General features: G+C 33.0%; 2 protein-coding genes across 2 annotated transcripts in view; both read right to left on the bottom strand.

Annotated features, from left to right (window-relative positions):
* Nucleotides 1–3,849: 3,849 nt before the first annotated feature.
* LOC111513498 (E2F transcription factor 2) lies at nucleotides 3,850–7,955 on the bottom strand. The gene is made up of 6 exons (XM_023169714.2): nucleotides 7,753–7,955; nucleotides 7,587–7,696; nucleotides 7,251–7,527; nucleotides 4,452–4,574; nucleotides 4,154–4,301; nucleotides 3,850–4,096 (listed from the first exon to the last, which is right to left on the bottom strand). Exons 1-6 carry the CDS (start codon nucleotides 7,858–7,860, stop codon nucleotides 3,969–3,971), a joined length of 894 nt encoding a protein of 297 aa, XP_023025482.1. The 5' UTR covers nucleotides 7,861–7,955; the 3' UTR covers nucleotides 3,850–3,968.
* A 5,224-nt stretch (nucleotides 7,956–13,179) lies between these two features.
* Nucleotides 13,180–22,415, bottom strand: part of milt (trafficking kinesin-binding protein milt) — a 113,981-nt gene continuing 104,745 nt past the window's right edge. Inside the window, 3 exon segments of the mRNA XM_074175161.1 lie at nucleotides 13,180–13,525; nucleotides 13,583–13,766; nucleotides 18,989–19,245. Coding sequence (XP_074031262.1) covers nucleotides 13,287–13,525; nucleotides 13,583–13,766; nucleotides 18,989–19,245 — 680 coding nt within the window. The 3' untranslated portion in view covers nucleotides 13,180–13,286.

The raw sequence follows: 22,415 nt of genomic DNA, 5'->3' as shown, positions 1-22,415 counted from the left end.
TGTTGGTACACTGTTTCACCTGTTTAGCATATTTAGTTTGTTGGTGAGAGGTACAAAAGTTACAAGTATTTCGCGAGTTTGGCGATTTTCTACTATGGAAAAAAATGGATCAAAGAATTTGCATTAAGTTCTGTGTAAAAAATGCAATCAAGTGCTCAAAACGCGTTAAGTGTTGACAGAGGCATACGGTGATAGTTCTCTGAGTCAAAAATGTTTACAAGTGGTACAAATTTTTCACAGAAAGTCAAGGAGATGTGAATGACGACGCTCGCTCTGGACGCCACAGCATATCAACAACCGATGAAAATGTTGAAAAAATGAAAAAAATTTTTATGGAGAATCGTCGAATCAACAATTCAAGAGAGAAGTTGCTGAGGAAGTCGGTGAAAGGTAAGAAGCGTGTGGCAGCAAAGTTTGTTCCAAAATAGTTGAATTTTGACAAAAAAACCGTCGCATGAAGCAGCGATCCAGATTTGCTGGTGACGAATAATGGATGTATAGTTATTACATCAAAGCCAAATCGTCCCAATGAAAGATCCCAGGATATCCAAGAGCGTGGTGCAATGCATCAGGAGTTCTTGCCACACGGTCGTACGGTCTAAGGAGTATTATTTTGAGGTTATGCGCCACTTGCGAGAAGCAATACGAAGAAAACGTTTTGGCCAAAAACAACACTGTAATCATGCCTCAGCCACCATATTCACCAGATTTGCCTTTCTGATATTTCTTCCTGTTCTCAAGATTGAAGGGACCCATGAAAGGACGGCGTCTTGCGACGATTGAGGAGATAAAAACCTAATCGCTGAGAGTTCAAGTGCATATAGAACTGCTTCGAAGATTGGAAAAAACGCTGTATTATATCTGAGAGGGACTACTTTGAAGGAGACAAAATAGAAATTGGATAAATACATATTTTTTGAACACACAACAGACAGGCAGATTAATTATTGAAAACTCATTTTCTCCATCAAGAAATGATGAGTATCATATTGAATACCAATATGACTTGGTGAAACCACGAGGTTGGATAATACAGACAGATTCTCACAGACTTGGAACACTAGTATCAGTCAAAAAGTATAGAGCTCCCTGAGGTTACTAGATTGTCTAGACTCTAGATCAGGGGTCTCCAAACTACTGCCCGCGGGCCAAATCCGGCCCGCCAGTGTCATCAATCTGGCCCTCGACAGCCAATGATTTACTGTCATCAATCTGGCCGGCGACAGTCAAATTACCTAATTGTTGTTACTATTGCTGTGATAAGCTGAAGAAGAAAACACAGAATGATAATTACTCGGTTTTATTTACTTGCAAGGTAAAACTTAACGACAGAATTGATGACAAAGAAAACTTAACTTAAAAAGTATCTAAGTTTAAGCATATTAATAACTAACAAATAATTGAAATGAATTACAGTAAAACAAAAACACCAATGAGATTTATGTAATTGTGATTTTCCACCGACAATACTTTGTAGTTGTGTATCAATTTTACTTGTACCAATTATCGAAAGAGATTTAAGATGCTCATCGGTTAATTGAGATCTGTAAACATTCTTTGTGTAGTTCATCTTGGAAAACGTTTTCTCACACAAGTGAGTAGTACCAAAAACGGAAAACAACCCACGAGCAAATTTATGCAAATTGTTCCAGTGGAAGACTCGTATGAAATTCCAACAAAGATGAATTTTGATATATTTTAAGCATATCACTGCACCGTGAATCAATAACTTCCATTTGGACTTCCAGAGCCAGGGTTTCAATGTCAGAATCAAAAGGATTTTGAAAAAGCTTAATTTCATTCGCAATGACATCAACGAGTATCAAAATTTATCTTCAAAGCACTCAAAGTTTCGATTGCAAAATTGACGGGAAATTAATTCAGTCTCTGTAGTGTGGCTGAATATTTCACATGTTTCAAAATGTGTGAAACATTTTGTACGTAATTGCGATTGAAATAGTATTATTTCTGCTTTGATATTGATTTGATATTGGTGTATAAATCAGGGAGAAGCTGATTTTCTCCTTGCAATCTCAAATTCAGTTCGTTCATATGATTTGTCAAATCGACATAGAAGGCTAACTTCCACATCCATTCACCATTTTCTAAATCGGCAAAAGGGCGCTGCTTCTCATTTAAAAAAAATTCGATCTCTGCTCGAAGTTCAAAAAAGCGCTTAAGGACTTTTCGGCAACTAAGCCAGCGTACGACAGTATGATATGGTAAATCATTTTCTCCAATCTGTTGAATAAACTCGCGGAATTGTCGGTGATTCAGCCCAGTGGATCTGATGAAGTTAACAACTGATATGACTGGTTTTAGAACTTCAGACATATCCAAACATTTTCCGCACAAGGACTGTTGATGAATGATACAATGTAAGACTAATGGTTTTGAACCACCATCATTTTCTACAGCTTTTGCAAGCAGTCAAGTGCAACCACTCCTTTATTTTTACCATACATATTTTTGCCTCCATCAGTTATAGATTTCAAATTTTTCCATTGAAAGTTCTTTTTATTATTGGCATTTTCAACTCCCTTAAAAATATCTGCCCCAGTTGTCGTGCCGTGAATACTATCAATATCAAGAAGTTCTTCATACACTTCATAGCTTTTATCTACTCCACAAATAAAAATCAACACCTGAGCAGTATCTGACACATCCGTTGACTCATCCAATGCTAGAGAAAACCACTCATGATGTCCATTTTTGTCAGACAGTTGAGATGATATATTTTCTCCGATGTCTTGCACCCTCCGAGCCACGGTGTTTGCTGACAAACTGACACTTTTAAATAAATTTACCTTTTCAGGGCATATTTCTTCGGCTACTGCAATCAAGCATTCTTTTATCATTTCTCCACCCGTGAATGGTTTGCCACGTTTTCCGATTTCAAGAGCCACACGAAAGCTGGCGCGAGTTGCGGACTCTTGTTCAGTATTCGCTTTGGTAAACAAAGATTGCTGCGATTTGAGTCCGCGTTTCAAAGCTTCAAATTTTTCCTTCCGCAAACTTCCAATATACTTGGAGTAACTTTGAAGATGTTTCGATTCATAGTGTCGTTTAAGAACAGCTATGGTTTCATTAAAAATTAAACATAGCGCCTTGTTACTGGACTCAACAAAATACTAAAAGTTCCATTTTTCTTGGAACGTTCTGCATTCACTGTCGATTTTTCGCTTCTTTTCCATATTAACAAATCACACATAAAAACAATAAGTCAAATCAAAATACTTTTATTGACGGGTGTTACTTTATTTCACAATAGACAGTTTCGCTTCCTTCGCCTTTCCTACGCAAACTAACTCGCAGTTGCGCCGCTAGCCTTTTTATATGCAATTATTACTGCCATCTCGAGTAATACACTAGTATTAGTAATACACTCGGAATACACTAGCTAGAACCAGAATTTTCTCGAACCAACGCGGTAAATCCAAAAATTTAATTACGCCTAATGCCACCTAGCGGGTGGCTGAAAAAGATAGTATATAGTACCACTACTTGCCACTAGATGTCGTTAAGTGTCACAATACACAATAATAATTGAAATGCAAAAAAAGCGTAAGTTTGCTTAGGTCACGCACTTTGCGACTATCCTAGTCTAGAAATATAGTTAAGGGCAGAAATTGGCCCTTGGAGCAAACTGAAAAAATCAATATGGCCTGAAGGCTTCAAAGTTTGGAGACCCCTGCTCTAGATCATTGAAAGAAAGCTGCGGATTTGCTGCAATTCTTGGTCAACTTATATGTGAAATGTTCAAGTGACTCCTAGATTCACTTGATCTTGTGTATAAACAGTGGCTATTACCACTCTAAATGTAAGTAAGCGTAAATAATATACAAAAACTATAACAAATGCTTTCATATATTTATATCAAAAATTAAATGAAAAACTATTTTACAGAGAAAAAATTAATATAAAACTTAACAGATGTATGAAAATGTAATAGAAATTGATTTTGCTGGTCACAAACTGGTATCAGTTGGAGGATAACTATCATTCACATCGAATAAATCAACGGCACCTTCCAATTCTGCAAGTCCAAAATTGTAGTCTTGGTTAATAGGGAATGAATTGAGATGTATAAAAGGACCTGTGAAAAAAATAAATATGTAGAGAACTGAAAATTTCAAGTTTGAAGTGATCATACTTTCATTACTATCATCATAGAAATCTCCATTGAAAACTGAGGAACCATGTTTCCTAAATAATATGCCTGCAGTAATCAAATCAGGATCTTCTCCATTATAAATAAAACGAGGTTTCTTCATGTCGGGCTCATCATCTTCCATTTTATTCTAAAATGTGATGCAAAGAAGGTATTCATGAATAATTTTCATACAATCTTTAAAGGCATTTGAATGATTTATCAGATTTTATGGTGATGCATATTCAGAAATAAGTTAAAAGGTAAATTCTTGGTAATATGATAAAATATAATTAATTACCTGATTCTTTCGTTTCAAAGGATATTTTTTCTTTGTGGTGTCTTCATATGAATCACATAAAAGGCTAGTAACAATAGGAGTCGTGGATGAGGAAATTTTCACTTGAAATGATTCATTCAACTTCTGAAACAGGATTAAAATTTTGAGTATATTAACAATCAAACAAAACACATGAATTTATATTTCATAAAATAGACATTTCCTTTTCATTATTTTACGAATTATGTTCAATCAAAGGTTAAATAGATTTATAAAACCCCGTCAGTGTTCATTTTTGTCTAATTGCTCTATTTTATTTATTGAATCTAAGATTCAACACGGTTCAAACTTTCTATATCACTCTCAAGGATTCTAATCAAATAGTTAAGTATTTACTTATTTATCATTGAACAACAGTAAGAAGTCTTTCAAAGAGTGTATTACTAATACTTTCAAAACAGTGACATACACAGGAAAGGCATCAGAAAAGATAAGTAGACTACTAATTAAACAGAACAATCAACTGCTGTAGTGAAACGCTTATTGAATTTAAGTCTATATTGTGCTTAATATATGTTTCTGTACCTATGAAGACCAGAGCAAGACTGCCTAGACTACCTCTTCTTGTTCGATTGACTAATAGGAACAATATAAATAAATAACAAGGCCAAATCGTAAAACTCATGGAGCCTATAAACACTTTTTGATTCAGTTGTGATTCAAAGTAAAATCACTCAGTTTTGACAACTGAATCTACGAAACAAGTGCAAGAAATGCATTGGAAGGGATATTTAATTATACATGGGATCCAAATAACACAAAACTCAATAAACACGTTATTTTTTAATTATCTCCGGCAGTAGACATTTTCATGTTGATATCACAGAAATGTTAATAATGGAAGTGTATATGAACTAATTAACTAATGAACTAAATTAATGAAAACAGTGAAATGAAATGTATATGAAAACCATGACTGGAAATAACTTTTCTATCAGTACACAAAATTGAAAGATCACAAAATATTTACCCAAACTATGATTGTATACATAATTAATAATATTCAGTTATGAAAATCAAAAAATGTAGCAAACAGGATTAAAGTTTTTATTACAACAATTTATAGTTGGTATATAAGTTTATACATAAAAAATAATATTCATTTCAGATTCAAATATGAGAGAAAACGATCTTTAATTAGAAAATTATAACGAACAAATTGGATTATAATAGTTGTATTCACACAGAGTTGACAACAATATCAACAAAAATGGCGTCTGTCAAATTGAATCACTATATTTCAGTTCTGTGATTGGATATATAAAAAAAAAACACTTGGCAACACCACTGTAGACACGATCAATTTTATTGGTCAACAGACACGCGACCAATTTAAACTCTTGCCTCTCTAATTCTTCTTTTTTCTGCAAATATAAAGAGATCTTGGGACTTGATCACTCTATAAGCAAACAAAGATCATTTTAAATAGCATGAAACTAGCCCATTCTCAGCAATGAGTCCATCAGACAACATACCTCAAAATTCTGTTCTTAGTTTTATTCCTACATCTCCTTATCTACCTTACTACTACTAATACTTACCTTACTGTGTAAGAGTTTGAGTTCGACTAGTCAAATAACTGCTGCTGATATCAAGGAATCAAAATATTTCAACTTTTTGCACAATAAAACTGTATCTATAGTATCCAACGCTCTATAATCTACAAATATGAGGATGGTGCTTTCCAATTTTCAAAAAAGAATAAATTATGCCAGTACCCTCCATAGTTACCCCACTAAGTCGGCAGATTAACTTATATTGAACTATATATTGAAACGAAATACCCTACATATTGCATTATATAATCATTTACCCAATAACTGCACAACATTTTTTTCAAGATGAAAGATCTTATACTAACACACTGTTTCTGTCTCAAAATTCCTTCAGATTCGTGATCAGGACTACCAACTTACTACAAATACATTAAAATAAAAAATAAATTATTATGTGAAAACAAAAGTCAAGTTTCTCTTGGCAATTGTTTTTTAATGTGAAAATTCTGATTTTCTACGATGGGTTTATGTTTTCATGCCAAAACCAAAAAAATATCTACTTCAACAATTACGGAAGATATGGGGGTGTTTCCATGAGAAGTGAGACAAATTCGGATTTTTCAGGAATGAAATTTTTTCAGGAATAAAAAAGTGTATTCATAGTAAGTTGGTAGTCCTGATCACGAATCTGAAGGAATTTGCAGCCTATTTTGCCCCCTTGTGTGTTTAACCATAAAAATGGGTTGTTCCATCGCGAGTGGCGGGCAGTGTATATCAATTTGGCCAACCCCATTCAGGTGGTATGTGGATTTTGAGTATTTCCATCAGTCCTGAGAGTTTCATCTTTCTACCTCGATTATTACGGAAGATATAGGGGTGTTTCCATGAAAAGTGAGATATATATGGAACAAGAAACAAATCCAGTGACATAAAATTGCATACAAAAGTTTCTATTCTTTTTTTCCTAATACTTTCTTTGTTGTCCCAAACTATACGCAGATACGATTTCTCCCACCTGCCATGACTCAGTCCGGTAGCTGTTTATATATTTGATTTTTTATTATATCTAAAGGATGCCTACATTTGTTCAAGGAAAGGGCTAACAATAGGAAGTAGAAATGAAGCAAGTTGAAGTTTCTTCCTGGATATCACAAAATAAAAGTATCAACACTGATACGAATGAATGAATGAGCATACAGTTAGTAAGAAATATCAAGTAGGTATTTTGGAATTCATGTATGTAATTAAACTTTTAATTACTTACTTGTAAATTAATGTGGCTCTTATCCACAGGTGTATTTATAACCATAACAGTATTTACATTGTCATATACATTCAAGAAGTCCTCACTTGTGAGATAAAGATACTTTTTGGCTTCTACATCTTCTGTAGTATTACGAATACTTTGTTCAATTCGTAGTGTATGTAAATCCAACTCCTGTTCATAATCATTCAATTTTGTCAACTCTTTCTTCAATTCAGAAACCTTAAATGAATATTCTTGTGAGTTTGTTCCTGGTAAATGCTTGCATGCATATGGTCTGAAATAAAAGTGAATTGTATTATATGAGTTTTTGTAAAAATCTTATTAGGTACACACTTCCATTGAATACTGTTCTTACTCTTCTTTTCAATCAAGCCTATGCCTTCCAAAACGTTTGTAATATCGTAAATTCTTCGTTTCTGTCGAACTGCCAATAAATCTGCAGCCTGAAAGTAATTTGGAAACCTTAAAAAATATTTAGGTGCCATGAATTTACACTTACCACTTTCAAATCCAATACTCCACCAGAAGACGCCTGTAATAGTGCAACAAATTTCGTAGTCAATAAACCCAAAGATTTTTCAAATCTGCTGTGAGAAGGTTCACCCATGATTTTCAACTTTTTTATTCCCTTCTAAAACAACTAAAAAGTATAAACAAATCATTCGAAAATTACCACACTGAATAAATGACCATTGACAACTAATACTGACAACATTACAACATAAAAAATTTAGGAACATCAGTGTTGCCACTGATGTTTACGTACACCACAAAATACCACACAGAAGAGACACTCATCTTCAGAGGTCTGTGTTATCCCTTAGGGCATAGAGTATGGGTACCTCCAACGTCAAAAAAAAATCCAATAGACGACGCCTCAAAATGCAGAAACATTCCAGTGACACTGATTTCACCATCACCTCCAAACATTTTAATGTAGTTTTAGTAATTTTTACTGAAATCATACAGAATGAAGTTAATCTGAACTTTCGAACAAGTGTCAGGCATACACCATAGGTACATTTATACTTTATTTTTCTATTTATATTGAATGACATTTTGTCTCAAACATAACCTCAGTTTATTATTTTTACAATCAAAAATATACCTCCACTTTTTGTTCGTTTATTGATCCTTTTGAAACTTTTATAATAATCCACTACAACTCCATTCCAATCTCATAACAAACATTCCAATGTACTATTTTGTGCTTACACATGTGTTTCAGTCTGGCATATGTAATTACTATAGGAATAGATCCATTACTTTTGGGTCATGTATATTCAGTGAACTCTATTCTACGTATAGTATACATTTCACAGTGTCTATTACGTCGTTATGTACAATTGGAAGAATAACTTGTAATCTATTACTATTTGTGGAAAAAAAAACAAAAAGATTTATGGTCATGGTCAGAGAACACATGATCTATTGGTGTGCTCTGTCTCACAATGTAATGAGAAAATAAAATTTGTTCCTGATTCATGTTGTTGTACAGAACACAAGTTCCAAAGAAAACTGTGTATACTTCAGCTATGAAAATATGTATATTATTTTTTTTATATAAATCAGGTATTGCGAAATAACACTTATTTTAAGTGTGCCCACACTAAAAACATTTTATTAACTTTCAAAATTATTTTTTTATGATAAATGTGTTTCTAGTTTATAAGATTAAGAATATGATACCAAGAAACTTTTTTTGGTAGTCAACATAATCGGCAGCTAACCATACAAAAAATTAATGGACGATTCCAGTACCCCTATTCAGTGTTGCCACTATAAAATTTTCGGGTCTAAGCCGACTGACATTTTCTAGGCCTTTTTTGGAATAATTCAAAGTCGGAACAGGTAGAATTTGTAATTTTATAGAGTCCTGGCTGTTACCGGATATATGAATCGAAGTATTGAAGTTGATTTGGACAAAAAAATCCTAGGGAATTTTACTTTTTAGGTTGTTCAATTGTTCGAAACCTGTCACCTATATATGTTTACCTGTTGTCACAAACATTATATCTTTGACATCTTTGATTATACGATTGTCATTAGGTATAAGAACAGTTGTCATATGGCGCTGGTGATAGTAGAGTTTTGTCTATTATTGAGTTTTATTTGAAGATTGTTTACTGAGATAATTTTTTATTACTCTGAGGAGATAATCCGAAAGCTTTTTGAATGGAATTATTAAGGTGACAACTGACACTAATAGTAACCAACTCAAAAAACAATGTGTTACAAAATAAATCTAATGGTCAATTTAACGTGAATTGGCCTGGAAAAACAAAAATTCGGCAAAACGTTTACCTGAAATGTATTTGATACTTCAAATGCATACTTCATCATGCATACATCAAATGATACTTGAAATGTATTTGATACTTCAAATGCATTTCTATGCTCAGAGGCAGGAAAAATATGAAGAACTATATTATTTATTCACAAATCATGTTTGCAACTGTGAATTTACACTTATAACTGTGAAATATGAATTATGATCAGTGTGTCGCATGAGCACTTTGTACTTGGCACAGTAGGTGTAAGGACGGTTTTTTCACTTCCTGGAAGCCGTCTGACTTGTTACTTTCTTTGGAAAACACTGCAGCCTGAAGGGATTTTGGTATCCTCACAGGTATTTCTGGGCCTATATATGAAGTTGAAGATCCCTGTCTGGCACACTCGACTGTTTTTCTTTGCCCATGATACTCAGGACATTGTGTATAAATCCTTAGACATACTCTTCAGCGTGGATTACGGATATGTACAGACCGGGCGGGTAACTGAAATGAATATTTTTCCGCACGTATTGAACGGCCCATGTTTGGTTTTCGGCCTGTCTATAAACAGGTGTTTTTATTGAGCGTGTTCTCGGGATAACTGTTCATTCTCCACTCTTCATGATATTAGACTTTAACGGTGTAATTTATGTCGAATATGTATTTCGTTGTCATGCGATCTATGAATATGTTATTATAATCCAAAATTTCTATATTGCCCATGTAGGTCGGCGAGTTTTCCAGTTTGGATTCGCCCAGTCTTGGTTCTCCTGTCGTTACAATATATAAAAGAGGAAGATTCCAAGAGTGTCTTCAATGCAACCGTTTGGACTGTTTCTGTTGCTCCCGTTATTTCGAAATATGCAAGTCATTACAGCCTGTCTAGTTTGTTGATAGCAATCGTTTGGTTGTTCTATGGCCACCAGACCTTAGATTCATATGTTATCATGGGTTTAACCACCATGGTGTAGAGTCAGTACATCATGACTGATTTCAGATCCCAAGGCTTTCCATATGCGAGTTTGATCAGCTTCAGTGCCACCTCTACTTTTTTTTTTACATTTTCTGGATGTTGGTTTCAGTTCAGCATTTCTCCGCCTCGAAGTTTCAGAGGTCAATTTCGTTGGGCTTATATTCAGCTGTTCTTCCTCACTCTGTCAGGTTTTCATATTCAGAAGCTGCTGCATGCTTCCCCCTCAGTATTTCATTGTATTTTTCATTGACTAGGATAACTAAGTCGCATGCATAGCCCAGTACTCTGTATCCATTATGGTACAGAATACCTAATACCTCGTTAATTACCAGGTTTTATAACGGTAGAGACAAAACTCTCTTCTGAGGACAGTCTCTTGCAAGCCTTAGTCTTAATACTACTAACTCTCCTATAATAATCATGTTTACTAATCTTGTTCTAAACATACAATTTATCCACCTGCGGCTTGTGTAGTTAATCCTTCTTCTCCTCTTGACGCTTGGATGATTGCCAAAAGTACTTATTCTGCTTTTTCCGTGACCGGCATAAAGCCTTACCTGTTGCATATTGGGTATATATACATATATCCATATTTTCGGTACATATCCCAGGACCAGACTTCCTCTGAGAATTACACTCAATTTTTAAAGTAGAAGTTCCGGTCATCGCAACCCCTCTATTAGTCTCTCTTGGATTTTCTATGAGCTTGAAGTTTCACCTACCAAGCAGGGTGCATGAATGTGGCAATGATCTATGTATGTATTTATGTATTCTATCAAACTTTCGAATTTTATAAGGGAATCACTTAAGAGCCGAATACCTAGTTTATTTATTTGAGTAAACAAATATCTGGAGAGCGGTTCATTTTTTGTATACGATGTATCACATAAACTCACATTAGAATTTTCAGGTTTCAAAAAATGTGGAAGTATACGAGGTGAAAATCGAATATAGTTCAAGAAAAACCAAAAAATCCCAAATTATTTTTTTGCCTATATCTTCTTCATTCGCAGACATATTGAAAATCTGTCCACAATTTGCTATTGGCACTTGATGTGAGCTATCAGAATATGTTCATGAATCTTTTATATAAAGTACCATCTGACTTGGGCCACCCCCATCTTTGCATTTTTAAATACGGACCTGTATTTTTTGTTGTAGTTTTTGGATCGTAGACGTTCACTTTATACTGAGAAATTAAATTTTATTTTATATTTCAGGATGTTTCAGTAATATTTGTGGGTGAATTATTTCCTTTTAAATTACGGCCCTGGAAATTGGTTGACTGAGTGAAATAAAACCACAATAGCAACTTTCACGTCTCCCTATGTACCATAGAGTTTTTTTTCATTTTCAGGTACCTATTCATATTTCCATTGCTCTGAGCATTTTCTACAATAAACTTCAAATAAGAAAATCTTTTATGATTATCTGAAACATATCTACAATAAAAATATATTATATGTTTTTTTATGAACAGAAAAAGAAATGATAGCAATAATAACATCCAAAACGAACATTATAATTGTAATGAAAATTAAAATGAAGTAATTGGAGTCTTTCCATTTCGAGACAAATAAGATGGCCAGCAAGATCACCATATCTTACTATTTTGGATTATTTTCTATGGGGGACAATGAAAAATAGGATTTACGTTGGCAGAGAGATAAAAAATTTGTAAGACTCCAGATTGAGGATTTTGAATGATTTCGCAATAATGCAGCAAATAAGTGTATTAAGGGCAATAAATAATATGAAAAACCGAGTTCAAAAATGTCTCGAAATGGATGGACTCCATTTTAATTTTCATCACAATTATAGTGTTCGTTTTGGATGTTATTATTGATATCTTTTCTTTTTCTAATCATAAAAAAACATATAAAATATTTTTGATGTAGATATGTTTCAGATAAGAGGTTTTCTTATTCGAAGTTCATTGAAGAAAACGCTCAGAGCAATGGAAAAAATATGAATAGATACCTAAAAATGAAAAAAATTCATAAGGAGACGTGAAAGTTGCTATTGTGCTTTTATTCAACTCAGTCAACAAATTTCCAGGGCCGTAATTCAAAAGGGAATAATTCAAACAATTATAATCAAATACTACCGAAACATCCCGAAATATAAAATTGAATTTGATTTCTCAGTATGAAGTGAACGTCTACGATCCAAAAACTACAACAAAAAATACAGGTCCGTATTTAAAAATTCAAAGATAGGGGTAGCCCAAGTCAAATGACACCCTGTATAAAAGATTCATGAACATATTCTGATAGCCCACAGTAAAGAAGATATAGGCAAAAAAATTATTTAGGATTTTTTGGTTTTTCCTGTATATCTCCAGAACCAGAAGAGCTATATTCAATTTTTTTACATCATTGAATAGGTCTTTGAAATGCGCAACTTTGCCACAATTTAACCGACAGTCTATCTCTTATCGTTTACAAGATCCCCATGTACAGAAACGAATTTGAATAGCCCTGTATATAATTTATCATCATTTTTCGTCATCTGTTTAGTATAGTTTCCGTACGCAAGAGACAGATTGAGGCTAAAACTTCAGTCATTTCTGAGAATTTAGTGCCTGCTATTTTGGAATTATAGTATAGAAACAATTGGTTTCTAAATGAATTTCTTCATCAACATCAATGGAAAAGGATACTGCAATTATTAGACAACATCGCTGAAACATTATTTATTGTATATTTAAATAAATGGGTTCTAAACAAATTCTCTATCTACAAAAATACTGTCAACTGGACTGACGGTTTAATACTTGGCTCTCCCCTAAAACAAGCCTCCTTTTCTACCAAATAACAATGAACTGAGAGTCCCAAAAGTAGATGACGGTTCTGGACAATCCGGAGTTTTTTTGATAGAAACAGTTCCCAAATCAGGCCGTGTTTTTCCAGATCCTTGCTGTTGTCTTCGTTGTTTCCTTGCATTCAATTGCCCAAGCCGACTATTGAGTTCTCCGCTTCCAGGCTTTCCCGGAATCCCTAAACTAGTTTTCGGTTTTGTACCTACTGAAATAAATGAAATTCATGAAGTTTGTTGATACATGTGTTTGATTACGATAATACCTGATATTGCTGAAGGACTATGTGCTACATTTTTATCAATATGAGAAATATTATCACAGCTATGACTAAGCAAAAGACAAGTTAGCTGTGTCATAGGACTGGTCATCGCTGTCCTGGTGTATAATGCACTCGGATTATTCATCAGATTACTTATTCCCAGTTTTTCAATCCTACCCACAAGGCTCTGCAAAAAAAAAGAAATGAATGAATATGATGAAGTGTCCTAACAATTTTCTCAATCCTCGCAATTTTCACAAATCAATCTGGCGTCATCAGGAGATAAACTGTACTAAATCATCAAATATAACTTTTTTGGAGTACAAATTGGTGGGAAATTTCCCGGAAAATTTTCCCCTAATGTTAGGCAGGGTGGTTCACAAAAGTGGAAACAATTCTATTAGAAACGCTTTTACCTCGTCATAACATAATACTTTGCATCATCTGATGATGCTTAGATAGCGAAACACAGGTTGAGATTTTGTTCTGGTGTACAAAAAGTGTTTTCAATAATCATTTGTCATGTGCCGATCTCTACAATTCAAAGCAATTTTCCTTCAACTAGACTTTTTTGGTCTCCAGATATGAGCTGCATGTTTTTCAAACAAATTCTAATAGCTCATTTAGTCTAACCAATATACCTACTTGTAGTTTTTATTCACAGCTCATGTCATAAATTTCCGATTTTTGGTTTCCATTATCTCATATTTAGATTTTCCTACACTTGTTAGAGTGAAAAAATACCTGTATGTTCATTTTTGAAAATTTGATCCAAGCTATTATTACTACAACTACCCTTTGCTTTCAGCTATGTCTTTGATAACATAATTCTTGTATCTTTTTTATTTAAGAGAAACATAACAAACCTATGGACAAGAAAGTGTATTCCCGACATTTTTTATTTGGACAATGGTAAAAGTTCTCAGAATTTTTTTCTTCGATGTTATAGTATCATATACTATGGTAAGTAACCTCGTGATCTGAGCAAGCTATATCAATAACTTGCCCGAACGACCCAAGGAGAATCGTGGCTGTTCACAGTCCAGTCAGCCAAAATATCTGGTTTCCTATACTATAAGTAGGTTTGTTACATTTTCCATCAGCAGAGAAATATATCCTATTGAGAATTATGTTATCAGGGACAAACAATGAGTATACTATAAATATAGTTTGTAAATTGATTAGATAATAAAAATTTATAGTGTCTTTGTAAATACTCGGCGTTGAGATGCTCCATGATAATAATCAATTTTCACATTATGAACTTCACTCAAAACGCGTTTTGTACTACACAATAGCTTCTTCAGTTGAATTAACTGTTATTCCTTGTAATCCAAGACACACTAGTGAGTTGGATCAAATTTCCAAAAAGTGAACATAAAAGTAGCCTTCAAAACAGTTTGTTCACTTCAAGTGTTGGCAAGCCCTACAGACAAGATGATCGAAACCGAAAAGTAAGGGGTGCATGAAATGAGCTATGAGAACTCTGACAAAAGGTATGTAAGTCACACTAAATGACTTTTAAAAACTCGTTTCAAAGAACATACGGCGCAGAATCAATCTCGAAGACCATAAAAGTCTATTGTCGCACACCTTGGAATAAATGAACATATGGATTAAAATTGTTGAAACCATAACGTGATAGTAGACTTTTGGATGCTTTTAAATGTATGGAAATAGCAAAGAGAGGCACAAGAACTATGAAATTGTGATAAAGATCTCATTCCGAACATTTGCATTTTTATGAACTATTCTGTCGAAAATTGAATGAAAATTTCCAAGGTAATTTATAATCGTGAAATCATTAATGCATGACCAAAAGCAATAGTGGGGGTTCATTCCCTTGGATATAAATAAGCCTTCAGAAGAGTGTTGAAGGTTCCAATTCTATATATCAAAACAGAGAAGATCGACTTGAAAACTCATCACCCTCAATATTATCCTTGAAATACATAACATTTAAAATCAGAAAGACGAGTCAATTGTATTTTCCAGGAAGTCAGTTTTAACGAATATTTGCAGTATACGGAATTCAACCCCCATGAAACAAATAGCAAACCATTTCACACCATTAATGAAAAATGTGCTACAGCTAAAAATGGAGATTTTACTCTTTAAGTTACTAGGTGGTTTATTTTTACATAAGTAGGTACTTTTTTATCACTTGGAATGATTTTTATACAAACACCACGAAATCTTGAGGGTGATTGAAACGTATGGGACATTCTGAAAACTAATTATCAATTATTTATAACTTTTTATCGAAAAAGAATAATTCATAACTACTATTTTCTTTAAACCTTTATTACATGCAACTCACAACAACTCTTCAAGGCAAAGAAACCGCTTTATTTTTGAAATGATATATTGAGAATAAAATTACCGAAATCTATTGAATGCACAGAGATTGTTATTTTAATGAAAATGAAACCATTCCCAATGAGTGATAAAAAGAAACAATGTGAATCTGTGAAAATGGTATACTCAAAAATGTCAAATGATTTTTGGAAACTAGTTTCTCACGAATATTGGCAGAGTAGACAGAAATGTCACACAAGACTATCTGCAGATATTTCACTCTCTGATAACAATTTTGATTTAGTATAGTTTTGTGAAACTGCCTAATTTTCTCATCGCCAACCCTGAAATTCCACCAAATATTTCTTTCAACAAAAAAAACAAAACTGTTTATTAGTAAAAAGGCATACCCAACATCGACAAAAAATACTTTGTCTGATATTTCTGAAAATGCCTTAATTCGTCAAAGAAATCTGGACAGATTAATCTTCTTTTACCTTATTAATCTAGGGAGTCGAATTGATACAGCAGTTAATTTAGTTTTACAGGAACATCTTTATATTCCCAACATACATGTCATTGATGCCCGGATTTTGTTCTGGTTAATACATGTCATTGTTTTTGTGCCGTCAACAGTGGTTGAACGAGAGTTTCCTGAATAAATGATATTTGATGAGAACTGTAAATATTGAATGAAGCCGGTTGTGTTGGGTTTTTTATATTCTCTAGATGTTATTAACCTCCATTTCCTCCCTACCACCTGAATTTTTTTGCTTCTTATTCAACTTAGTTTATGATACGTGCACCTAGAAAGAGTTCTCTAGGCCAATCTCACCCAGAAACTATCGGAGATTTCTGATGAATAATTAATGCTTGAATTTCAAACATTTCTATACAAACAAGGAGGTGATAAATAATTCAATAATTTCACTATATGAGTATATAAGTACTATTTACTTGAAGATACTGAAGTGTCAAGGGTAACCATATTTAGACACCTTTTCATTGTAACACAATTGCGGAAACGAGAACCGGGTACCTGTACTTCTATTCGTGGATCCAATGTTGTTCCAATATAGAGGTTAAGTTCCGAGAGTTGGGACTATTTCACTATAAATTTCCTTTCATTTCTGAATATTTTCCTTTTTTAAGTTGAGTTATTTATTAACGAGAAACTAAATGCGTGTTTTGCCCCTTACTTACCAATTGCAATTTATTTTGTACTGTGAAATCCTTAAAAAAAATTTATACATATTATTTTTAATCCAATATATATATTTTTAAGAACTTTATGTCTACTGAAAACGAATTTTAACTTGCCAAGTGACTTATTTATATAATCCCAAAAATTAACACACGTCTCATATTATACATTACCCAATACATTAACCATGCACAAAGATCAAATACAAATGATTAAAAAAAAATTAGAATACTAGAAAGGTAATTTTTATTAAAGAGTTTAATACAAATCAAATACATAATTAAACATACAACACTGTTTTAAATATGTAACATACATAAACAAGTCAAAACAGGCTCAAATCTCAATATAAGAATATATTATATAACAATGACGTATTTTATCATCGAAAACATTTTCTTGATCTCCTCTGTCATCTTCATTTTTGAGCTAACTTGGTTAATTATCTTCTTAATCATTCTGAAATACAACGAAAAAACGTAACTCTGTCTCAACTTCTTTGGGAACACAAACGAACTTCAGGATACACATAACCACCTAATAACTTACTTAAAAATTTCACAATACACATTATGTCACAAAACAGCCTGCAAACAGGATACACATAACCACCTAATAACTTACTGAAAAATTTTGCAATACACATTATGTCACAAAACAGCCTGCACTACATCTGGGATGAAAATTCAACAAGCAACAAAGCCTTCTTACAACACATTGAACGCAGAATACCCAACAAGATTCACAAAACCAGTCCTGCCCACCTTTAATTTCAACATGTGGCATGTGAACTAATAAAACAGACAAATGCAGCACAAAATATATACAATAGCACATGAAGGCACAGGGACACATAATTTCTAATTCATTTTGTCACTAGACTAGATGCCACAGTAATTAATGTATGGGTTTAGTACGCTGGCACTTAATTTGGAACTTACCAGTACCATCTTTTATTTTTAATTTAAGCATTGAAAGCAAAGCCTCTTTGTTGAAGCTATTGTTTCAAACAAAATATTGCCATAGAATTGTGAATTCATCTAAGAATAAAGTCTTACTGGGAAACGAGGCATTTGAAATTTAAAAAATTGGGCTTGTTTTTTGTGAACTCTGTAGCTGATGAACATTACAAGCAACATCGTGGACAACAATTGATGAAAGAATAGCATGTTATCAAAACATCAACCTTGGCAACTCAACTCTTAGTATAACTTCCTCTTCTCAACCAATTTGATAGACAGCATCATTACATTCAAACTGAACAGATTTGTTTGAAACATACTTGATATCAAACATTTTTCAAACAGTTAACGATTATTGAGGAAATGAAAAGCTTACACCAACTTTGATTTCCTAACAGTCTCCTGAACCGTCCACTTTCTTTTTGATCAATGATCGTTATTATCGATTAATAATGAATTATAAGTTATAAATTTCAAATTTGCTCACTGTTCACTGATAATTACGAATATTATGACTCGCTAGTCCACTTTGAATGTTTGTTTAAGGAAGGTATCACCAATAATGACAATAATAATTGTTCGAATAACATAGCCTGATCTGACATCGAAATAAAAATCAAATACCAACTTCTGAGTTATCAAAAAGGGTGCATTAAAAATATTCGAATAGCCTCCTGAATCACCGGATTCGAGTCCCATTGACCCTTTAAAATCCTTCACTTGTGAGACAGAACATACTGACAGATATCAATGGACTAAAAAGATGAATTACAGCAGCATGGCATTTCATGAGAAAGTTTAAAAACAGATTACTGTTTGGAATTATTCAAGTTCCACTTCAGGAATTGTTTTACAAAGACTGCAAATATTCGTTAAAGGCGACAGGCCTCCAATTTTCAATATTATTGAATTGAAAGTAGATTTTAAAATTTGGAAGATTCTTACCTCCTGTTTTTCGATTTCTGGTTTCTTATATTTCAGAGGTGTCTTTTTTTTGGCTCCACCACCAATTGTTTCTTTGAGGAATTGCGGAAAGGAACTCGTGAGCAGTTGATGCAAACTAAACTCTTCATATGGTTCGGGGGAGCCACATCTTGAAGAAGAAGATGTTGCGTCTGGACTGTTGTGTGGTGTTGCAGTTGGACTGAAACTGTTCGCACCACAGGGTGTATTCACGCAAGATGGGGTGACTGCCTTGATACCTAGAAAGGAAGGTTTGCAGTTGGACACTTTTTTGACTTATAATTTCTAATGAAAATATTTAATTTTTAACCACAAAAATCAACGTATTGAAAATGTCCTCTCATTCTCATAGTTCCCTATAGGTCGTTGTACAAATTATATATCTACTAGGTCAAACTAGGTATGAACGTTATCAAGTAAATACATTCTTCAATCACGGTTCCATGTGGTGTACCACAGAGATCTCATTTAGGATCTTTATTTTTCAACCTATTTGTAAATGACTTGAATGATGTTATTATTTATAGTGAATTTCTTCTATTTGCTGATGATCTGAAGATGTACAAAGTTATTCCTGACTCAGAGGGGTGCCTCAGGGTCCCATACTGGTCCCACTATTGTTCCTTATATATAATAACGATTTACCACATACCATGGGCCAAGTAAATATTAAAACAATAATGTATGCAGATGATGCAACGCTGAGTAAAACAGTTGATGAATTAAATTGCCCGCAACAAAGCCTGAATATAATATTGGATAAAGCAAAATCTTGGTTTATACCAAACGAGTTAATATTGAACGAACAAAAAACTGAATATTTAACTTTTGAAATCAATAAATTGAATATAAACGAACAATCGGTAGTCAAGTTCTTGGGGGTAAATATAGATTCAAATTTAAGATGGTCAGAACATATAAATAATATGTGCAATAGACTAAGTAAGACAATTTATGCAATAAGAGTGATAAAAAAGTTATAAACCAAAATGCAGCACTAATGACATATCATTCCCTTTCCCATTCAATTCTGAAATACGGGATTCTAAGCTGGAGTTCAGCATCTAAAACTCATCTAGACAAAGTATTTATTATTCAAAAAGCAGCCGTGAGAGCCATAACCTCGAGTAAACCCAGTGAAACCTGTCGACCGTTATTTAAAGCTATGAAAATTATGACTCTATATTTAGTTATTGTATTTGAAAATCTGCTAAACATTAAGGAAAACTTAAATAAACATACCATGCACACAGACATACATCATTACAATACAAGACATAAAACAGATCTTGTACAGGAATTAAATAGATTGAAGAGAACTGATAATGTCGGTATCAGGCTATACAATTTACTACCACCTCAGTTTCGTCAATTACCAAGCAAAACATTCAAGAGTAAGTTAAAAAATATTTTGAGTACAAACCCTATTTATAACATTGATGAATTTTCTGATGTAATTGGGAGGTTAGAGACTTGTTCGAATTGATTGCCTAAAGTAGAAAGCTATATATAGCATGTGATAGTTACTAGATTATTAAGTTGAAAATTAAACTGACGTGATATCTTTCAATTGTAATGCTATTATTGTAATAATGAATTTATGTTATCCTGTATTGACTGTGTTTCCTAAAGACTAAATGAAAATTGTTACAAGTCTATAAAGTCGATATTTTTAACTTGCGTGTTAATGTTTTTCAATTACTCAATTTTAAGCTAATAACCTGTAATGCTTTTAATTTTAGACTATTTCAGATATACTTTGTTGACGTATCGATAAACTGTATGTGTTTCTAAAGATTAAATAAAATTTATTATTATTATTATTATTATTATCTAATACTGATTTATTAGTTTGATTTATCTAACTTAGTACACTGGTGTGATATAAACTTATTGCAACTGAATATGTACAAATGTCATAAATTAATTTTTTTCTGTAGAAAAAATCCCATAAATATTCCATATAAAATCAAGCAATCGGAATTGGAAACAACAAATACAATCAAAGATTTAGGAATCACCCGAAAATGTCATTCAAACCCCATATTGCAAATGTTATTTCTAGAGCACTAAAAATGTTAGGTTTCACTCTTAGATCTGCAAAGGAATCATTCCTATCTTCCTTAAAAATCATATATTGCTCAATTGTTAGATCAATAATGGAATACAACTCCACAATTTGGTGCCCTTCATATAATGTGGATATTGATATGCTTGAATGTGTTCAAAACAAGTTTTTAAGAAACTCTATATACAAACTGGGATATATATTGATATGAATATAATCATAAAATTATATCGGACATTCTTAACTTGAATACTCTGGCTCATATAAGAAGAATCAGACCTCACACTAATTCACAAAATAATTAATGGTAGCATTAATTCCTCGAAACATATACTAAAATCTTTCAGCTTCAGCAGGTCAAGATGGGTCTCAGTCTGCCAGTGTTCTGTTAGCAAAAGAATGTCACATTTTTGTTCATTAGCAAATATATAGTTTAACATTACAATCTTATTAGGAATACACTGAATGTTTTGGTGACAAAATGAGAGACGGCTCGGAGCATTACTCTCGGACACAGTAAATTCATTCTTCTCAACATTACTAATTTTTGCACTCAGGGTTGGGAGTTAACATTGAAACTATTCAAATAATTACTATAAACGATAGTTACACAAGATTTGCTACTACTATTACTAAGGTTGTGGCTATCGTTTATGTGATTTCAATCAAATCCTTCAGGTTGACTAAAAAATTTATTTTCTTTCGCAAAGCCTTACACTTTTCAGGACTATTTGAACATTTTGATGAGTGAATATAAAGTGTCTTATATTATCAGCATTGCACTTTTTACCATTTTTGATCTTGAGATCAACTAAGAAATTGACACAAATATTTCTTTTCATTTTTGAGTAATTTTCAATTTCTTTATTCATATGATCGATGATTGTTATATCAATCGGTTGATTCTCTTCTGCAATGATCAGAATATTCGTAAATTTGCCAATCAGAAGCTAGTTTTAAGGTATGATTATTGCTGATATTTTTTGTATTGAGCATTACTAAAACATAATCATCTTTTTTGGGAAAGAAAGTTTTTGGCTTTCTATTATTCACTCCTAAAAATATAACCACTTCAATTCAAATAAGATTCCTCTTGGCTGGGATTAAATCAAATAGGTGAATGAATGTCATTACGATGTCATCGATGACATAAGCAGATCAAGCTTATTCCGTGACAATAAAAAATCGTAATTCATGAATGAATTGTGTGTATTTTATCCAATTTGGTACTGAAGAGCCTTAGGGCAAGTGTCTTAAGGCGAAACATCGATGTATACCAGTGAGGGTGACAGTGTTCCATGTAAGTACAATTTGTTACCATTCATTTAAAGTAGAACTCAT

Source organism: Leptinotarsa decemlineata, unplaced genomic scaffold, assembly GCF_025532065.1.
Source record: "Leptinotarsa decemlineata unplaced genomic scaffold, Ldec_3_MD MMD2_tig00000882_RagTag_RagTag, whole genome shotgun sequence".
Lineage (NCBI taxonomy): Eukaryota > Metazoa > Arthropoda > Insecta > Coleoptera > Chrysomelidae > Leptinotarsa > Leptinotarsa decemlineata.
The sequence above is the reverse complement of the archived record's forward strand: the minus strand, read 5'-3'. Positions and strand labels throughout refer to the sequence as shown.

Coding starts and splice junctions, on each gene's coding strand:
- LOC111513498 (XM_023169714.2), bottom strand. CDS start 7,860: ATGGGTGAACCTTCTCACAGCAGATTTGAAAAATCTTTGGGTTTATTG. Junction 7,697..7,752: donor GAGTATTGGATTTGAAAGTG/GTAAGTGTAAAT, acceptor AATTACTTTCAG/GCTGCAGATTTATTGGCAGT. Junction 4,097..4,153: donor CTATGATGATAGTAATGAAA/GTATGATCACTT, acceptor TTTTTTTCACAG/GTCCTTTTATACATCTCAAT.